The sequence below is a fragment of the Pyrgilauda ruficollis genome, unplaced genomic scaffold (assembly GCF_017590135.1).
Source record: "Pyrgilauda ruficollis isolate IOZ18807 unplaced genomic scaffold, ASM1759013v1 scaffold1242, whole genome shotgun sequence".
In the NCBI taxonomy this organism is placed as follows: domain Eukaryota; kingdom Metazoa; phylum Chordata; class Aves; order Passeriformes; family Passeridae; genus Pyrgilauda; species Pyrgilauda ruficollis.
Genome location: NW_024510789.1, coordinates 1 through 7,116, shown reverse-complemented (window position 1 = coordinate 7,116; position 7,116 = coordinate 1). Strand labels below are relative to the sequence as shown.

At 43.3% G+C, this 7,116-nt stretch overlaps 1 protein-coding gene across 1 annotated transcript; it reads right to left on the bottom strand.

Moving 5' to 3' along the window:
- Positions 1-427: 427 nt before the first annotated feature.
- LOC121365958 (nucleolar pre-ribosomal-associated protein 1-like) lies at positions 428-5,281 on the bottom strand. The gene is made up of 6 exons (XM_041490590.1): positions 4,963-5,281; positions 4,056-4,225; positions 2,979-3,175; positions 2,235-2,459; positions 1,516-1,695; positions 428-862 (listed from the first exon to the last, which is right to left on the bottom strand). Exons 1-6 carry the CDS (start codon positions 4,989-4,991, stop codon positions 428-430), a joined length of 1,236 nt encoding a protein of 411 aa, XP_041346524.1. The 5' UTR covers positions 4,992-5,281.
- Positions 5,282-7,116: the final 1,835 nt, after the last annotated feature.

The window sequence follows — 7,116 nt, the reverse complement described above, 5'->3', positions numbered from 1 at the left end:
ACCAAATTAAAATGAAAACACTTACTTAAGTCCTGTCTTCACAAGGTTGCACCAGTCATCTGGGTCCACTTCTTCAACCACACACTGTGTGCAGCAAGTAAGAAGAGGTGCTGGTTTACATTTGGCACACGGAGCTTCTACAGCAATTTTTGTTCAAGGGATACACTAAGAACACGCAAGCCAAACACTCATGTGGGATGATCACAGGATAACAGGGAAAAAAGCTCTTGGACACAACAATCCTAATTCCTGGTGCAAAGGAAACTGCAAGTGTTTTGTTGGTCTGGGAGCAGGGGCCTCAAAGAGGATTCTTACAAGAAAGCCATCATCAAAAACACAAAACTGCTTCATATAAAGGATTATCAGGACTCTGCAAAAGCTATTAGAAGTCCATGGAAACCAGAATCCATAAAACAGGAAATCAGCCTCATCTGCACGGGGATTTTTCAGATTTCTGATCAGTCAAGCTCATCTCAGGGAGTTGCAGCATGGTTAGAGTGATCTCCTTCAGCTGAGCTGCAGTCATGTACATGTACAGCTCCTCCAGCGCCTGCAGATGGTGAGACTTCCTGAGATAGACCTGGCTTCTGTCCTTCCCCACAGTCTGCAGCTCTTCCAGGACGCTTTTTGTGATAGCTTCAAAATACTTGGACAACACGTGTCTGTGATCCGTTGTGACGCCCTGCACCATGGGGGCACCTGTTTTCAGCAGCTGGAGCACCCCGGAATTGAGGTGAGCTGACAGGAGCTTCACAGTGACAGGGTTCAAACCAGGCTGAGGAACAGAGCACAGTTCCAAGGCCAGGAACCAGCTCTCCAGCGTAGGATGTCTGAAAATCAAGGTGAGTGCATCCTCCAGTGTCTGTAACAAACAGAGGTAACAGTATCAATGAATGGATAATCACAGTGCGGGGTAAAAAATCCCTCATTCATCTGCCTATTTTCCACAGCTTGGAAATATTACAATTATAAATATTACAATATTAAAATTATTGAACATGAAATTGTCTACTAGCTGGCCAGAAGATAAAAAATATTAATGAATTACAAACACAAAAATATCATTCTCCCAACATTTATGCTGTTATACTGAACATTCTAAACATGTCAAAGCTCATCTCCAGACAAAAACTGAATATTCTAGGGTTCATCAACACATTCTAATCTCCACAAATTCACAGAACAGATGAAAGAGGGGGGAAATTTCCCTCCTCAAGTACATAGTTTTCACAACAAGGCTTTACACAGGGCTGAGGGAATACATCTTTTTCTGCAAAGGTGATCTCTTTCAGGATCTCTCCTGACTGTGTTCCAGCTCAGGGGTGAGACTGTGGATGACGCAGCTGGGTCACATCTCCAGAGAGCAGTTTTGCAACTGCTGGACCACATGCTCTATGTTCCTAAATTCTCCTCCAAGACCTCAACACCACCTGTCTGTTCAGCAAAACTATTCCCTAGAGAATCCATCAAATCAAAGTTTATTAATAGGTGCCTCTGTATGAAGGGATTTGATACCTTGTCATTTGAAGGCACTTCTGTCATCAGAGACTCCTCATCCATAAAGAGATCTGACTCAGCCTGATGCTCTTCCTGCTTCTGTTGCTGATCCAGCTTTATTTGGTTGCCACGGCACAACAAGATGCTCAGAATGTCCACATAGAGGTCAATGAGTTGAGGACCCACAGTTTTACCAACCTATGGAAATAAAGGCATCTTGGAAGTCAAGAAAAGAGGAGAATGGGAGCGGAAGGGTAATTATCCAACAGGAATAGGAGTCAACTAAGAATTACTTAGATTACAACCTCTCATTGGGGAAGGAACCACTTCCTTATGTAGAAACCTGATAAGAGAAGTCTCCGGCTGCCAAATAAATACTGACAGATTTTCATTTCTACTGTGACATTTGGAGTTACACAGGCTAGTGAATTTTACTCTTTAGAAAGGCTTCTCAGGGAGATTCAAGAGCTGGATTAAAATCTTGAGTTTTATTTGCACTCACACCCATGAGTAAGGTAACTCATGCAAAGTAAATCCATCACTCTTCAATAATCAGAAGAACTGACATTTGTTTACAAATTAGGTGCAGTTTTGCATGGTGCTGTGTAGACTCAGAGCCAAGTAGAGAAAAAAGAGCTACAGAACTGGAACCTAAATTTTAACAGCCAAGTCATTTGTACCTTGTACCTTAAAATAAACCAAATATAACAACAATATTTTTACAATATTGCTCTTACACTGCTGAAGTTCTCCACAGTGGATTTCAGGTATAGCAGCACGTGCTTTACTCCCAACAAAACCTGATCAGATGGTAGCCAGGAAGCCAGGTCTCTCAATTTTGCCTGAACACCATCCTCCAGTAAGGTATTGCTTCCTCTCTCATACGCTCTCTTTAGCAAAGTGGTAAATACAGAATCCAGTGCCACAGTAGGTTCTTCGCTTACCTCCTTGTGCTTTTTAAACTGTTTAAAGTAAAAAAAAAAAAAAAAAAAGGCCAAGAAAAAACCCAGGGAGAGGAAAAAACTCTGAGCTGAACTCGGGCTGAAGCTCTAGGAGCACAAGTGTGCAGTCCTGCTAGAACAGAGCTGTCCAGCAGTGTCCCCAGGGGAATCTGTAGTGTTCACTGCTGAACTGAGAAAAATTCACCAAACCCAGCCCAGGGGGCCTGTGATCCTCAACCCACCCAGGGGGAACTCCAGGCACTGTAAATGGAGGCCACAGCATGCACCAGGCTCTGCTGCACCTGGTGAGGAGCCTGTGTATGACCCCTGAGCCCTGGTATCACCTCCCAAACACCACAAACACCTCTTGCGCCATCAGAGAAAAGGCCTGGAGCAAATTTGTGTCCCGATGTGATCAACAAGAAATGCGGAATTAGCTCAATAAAAATGTTGTTTCTGATGGAAATGTAACCTCTATAAATTGTGAGGTTTTTATCAGAAAACCGGTTTAAGAATTCAGTGACTTCAGGTATTTCGTACCACAGGTTCCTGGGATTGCTTGGGTATCCAGAGTTTATAGTATCCATTAAACTGGTAGAGCTGAGGATATTTGGCAACTTTCAGCGACTTGAGATCTTTGTCATAGAGCTGGAACATCAAGCAGAGAGCAAGGGGTTCTCTCTGAGAGTGCAGGAGGTCAGTGAAAACAGCAACAAGGTACTCCACAATGTGTGCTCCTAGAAAAGCAAAAATAAACAAAACTATTGACTTGAGCACAGACACTGGGGCAACTTTCCTTACTTCAGGCCTTGGCAGCAGCCCACAGAGCATCACACAGAATAGTATCGAATAAGATCAAAAAGTGTTTGCAGTGACCGAGACAAGTGCTCCTGACCATTGAGGTACCTGAAAAATCCTCCACACATTAGTTCTTGCTGAAGCAAATGATCCACCTTCACTGTGTTGTGCTAAACGTTCCTATATTTTAACAGGAAGCACCACCTCAGAGAAGAACTGATTTGTACTGTGGGGCACACACCCCAGGTGCTACTTGACTGGCAAATACACACAGAGGACTTAGTGAGGTGCTGTGGGGTTGGCAAATCCTGCTCCAAGCCCACCTGATGCCCTGTGATTTTAATGCTTTCCTCAAGGAGGTGGTAGAACTTTCCAGTATTTGCCACCAGAGCTTCATTTCTCAAGTTTTCTTTGGAAAATGCATCCATTTCCTATTTAACAATGCAGTCCTCTCTCCCTGATCTAGGGAAGAGCTGCCTACAGACATGGAAACCACCTTCCTCTCCTGATCTCCACACTCTGTCCTTAAAACACTGTGTTACTGAAGCCAACTACTTCCAGACCAAGACTGTCCATGCAGGGACAGTGACTCTTCTCTTCAGGGTCAGGGAAAAAGGGCAGAAGCACCTACAGAACTTCAATGCCCCTCTTGAGCATGAAACACCATGAATCTGCACCTCCTTCTGCTTGCAGGGCAGATAATAAAATTTCTCAAGGTAAAAAATGATAAATGGTAAGAAATTATTAAAAATGGATAAAAATGATGGCACTCTCACTCCTCCAGTAGAAAAGTCACATAAAACCAAAAAAAATCTGTACCTGTTCCATGTTCAGACTGAAGCAACAGTATATTCCTGGCTTCTAATGCAGCAGGGACAACAGCACTGAAAGGAAATGTTTGGATAATCATGTCTTCATCTAAAGAGAACCCAATTTCTTCATCGAAGCCATCACTGCCCTCGATCAGAACATCACCATATCCAGGACAACTAATAAGTGAAGGAAAAAATGTAAGCAGGGGATCCAGACTAACTGGAAAAACAACAGAGGTACAATGCAACATTCCAGGAACACAAGGCATCTTTTACGTTCCTCAAAAAAAAAAAAAAAAACACATTTGTCAGGTGATACAATGTTAAGTGCAACACAAAAACCACAGCTGTACTTCACTGTGCCTTTCAGTGCTGCTGTCCAGCACAGGTTGCCCAGAGAAGCTGTGGCTGCTCCGGGATCCCTGGAAGTGTCCAAAGTCAGCCTGGACAGGGCTTGGAGTATCCTGGGCTACTGAAGAGTGTCCCTGCCCATGGCAGGGGTTGGAACTGGACGAGCTTTAAAAGGTGCCTTCCCATCCAAATCATTCTGGGATTCCAGGATTCTATGAACAGCCCCAAGCAGAAGGACGAAATTTCCATTTTAGTTTGAAAATGCTGCTGCAAGAGCATGAAGAGAGATGTCAAATACTGTTAAAGTGGCACAACCACATCAAAAATTACGTTTGGGGGTAACTTTGCAATTCCGACTTCTGATAGCAAGTACACGTGGAGGGCTGAATCCTGGAGGTCCTTACATATGAGGATTTCTATAGCTATCCACCTCCAGTTTGCTGATTAGGGCTAGAAAATGTAGCCCCAAGTCGTGGAATTCTGTTGTTGAGGGGTTACCACATACCATCAATGTGAGAGACTGGGATGCTGATGTTATCAGAGTCCTGTTTAAACATAGCAACCTGGAGCATGCTGGCTTCCTGAACCACATCTGCTGCCTTGTCTGTGTAGGGATAGGGCTTTGTCACCAGCTTCAGAAGGATCTGTCAGCAAAGGTGGGGAGAAAAGTAAGTGCACCAGCTGTCAAGTGCAGGGGAACCATCTGTTGCTAAGAAAGACCATGTGCTAGAAGTGGTTGGAAGCTGGGCAGGTTTTAGGAGGACAAGTTCCATATTACTTCTGCAGGATTCCGTCCACGATTCCTGCTCTACAGGGGACACTGATGGAAAAGATAAATGTCCACTGCAATTTGGCATCTAGATTGCTACCACAGACTGAGTCCCTGGGAAGACCGCACTGGAAATGAAGCACTGGGCATCCAACATCCTGAAGAGTAAACAGGAAGTGTCAGCTTTCCTTGTAAAAGATCACATTTTACTGAGGTCTGATAATTTTGGCACCTAAAGAGGAGATAAAAGCTATCCACACATACAACACTCTATCCTTATACCAACAATAAATGCTGTCATAACAACGGATCTTTTTGGATTTAATTTTCCCACTCATCATTTTGCTGTCCCTCCCACTGAAGACAAGAACAATGCCACCTTTGTATAAAGAATCCCAAACAATGCTTTTCTCAGAATTCACTCACTGGTATTTGACAGGTTTCTCAACAAAATCTCTAGTTTCCACTAACACTGTTCTTCGCACTGTTTATCCAGCTAATTTGAACACTGTTACCCTTTCCAAAAACTGAATCACTGCTTCCTTCTGGTCTTCTTTTGTATTATCCAAGTGTTCCAGCCAAATTGAAAGTTCCTTCCATGTGTACTCAAACACTCCACTGTCACGCAAAACCTGTCCAGGAAACAAAGGGGGAGGTGTGTAAATAAAACCTCAAAACACCTAAAGTACAAAACCCCAAGAGATACAGATCTTTTTGCATAGTAACTTCATGATTCCTTCTTTTGGGAAAGCAAAGAAGAAGAGCAGGTTGATGAAAAGAATGATCTGTCACTCTCCCCACCCCCCTCAGGTCAAGAGGCCTTACTCCCACTCACTAGGGGGAGTTCAACTGCATAGTGGACAATAAAAATCTTACTTCTATAATTTCTGGAAAGCAGGTTATACTGCTTTCAGAGGGTTGTACATCTTTATATCATCACAGGCAGAAAAAAAACCTGCCTCAAAATACCCTGTAGGGGACATTTAGAAAACTACTGATCTAACATAAAGGAAAATCACTGCCAGATTAAACCTAAATCAGGCTACTTGCACATAAAACAATTAGGCAGACGGATAAACAGTCACGAAAATGAGCAGTGGGTTGTGACCACAGCAAGGTCCAGAGAGAAGTGCAAGTTGTGGTGAGGTAGACCCAGATGTATCACAACCAAGAGACAGGCCTTGACATATCTAGAAATTTTTCCCACTTTCCTACTCTCTAAATTCAGGCCCTGACCTCAGGCACCCAATCTAGCAACTTAGTGACCCTGTGCTCCAGCTCTACAAGCAAGAAAGGAGGAGGGAGAAGAGGAGAGGAAGGAATCAAAGTGACACCATGGTTAAACTCCCTGCCCCTATCTGTCAACAAGAGAGGAAACCTTGCTCAGCTTCCTGACTCTGGCACCCACAATACACAGGATCAATCTGTGCCTTTGCTCCTCTCCACATACAAAATAAAAGCAAGCCACCACAACACATTTGTTCTACATTTACTCTGTGCACAACACCAGCAACTCTAAAAATAACTGCTGCTTACATTAATCTGACAGGATAATTCATTTAAATAAAGAAAAAATGAAGGAAAAAGGATTCATATTAATATAATTGACTATTTTTGGCAGAGTCTTGAAATAGAAATGCACTTGCAGCTCTCACAGAAACAGGCAGGAACAGAATGTGAAATCCAAAAACAAGCCTTCAGTTACATGGCACTGCGTAGAAAAATAAGCCCTTACCATCTATTCTTAGTAGCCTTTCTGCTGACGTAACTGCCCTAACCTCCCTGTTCCTGCACTCCCTTCAGAGAAAATGCAATGGACTGAAGTGGAAAGTGGACACAAGAACAAGTAAGGCAGCCCATGTTCCCACCTGGCAAAAGAAAAACCACCAGAAAACCAGCACATTTTGAGCAGGTTTTGGTTCAGACATTCATTACTGGGAGACCAAGA

What these genes read in the sequence shown, in the direction of transcription:
- LOC121365958 (XM_041490590.1), bottom strand. Translation starts at nt 4,991, where the DNA reads ATGTGGTTCAGGAAGCCAGCATGCTCCAG. An exon ending in AGGAAGCCAGCATGCTCCAG is followed by an intron (nt 4,226 to 4,962) that starts GTTGCTATGTTT and finishes TTCACTTATTAG; the next exon opens with TTGTCCTGGATATGGTGATG. An exon ending in TCAGTCTGAACATGGAACAG is followed by an intron (nt 3,176 to 4,055) that starts GTACAGATTTTT and finishes TTGCTTTTCTAG; the next exon opens with GAGCACACATTGTGGAGTAC.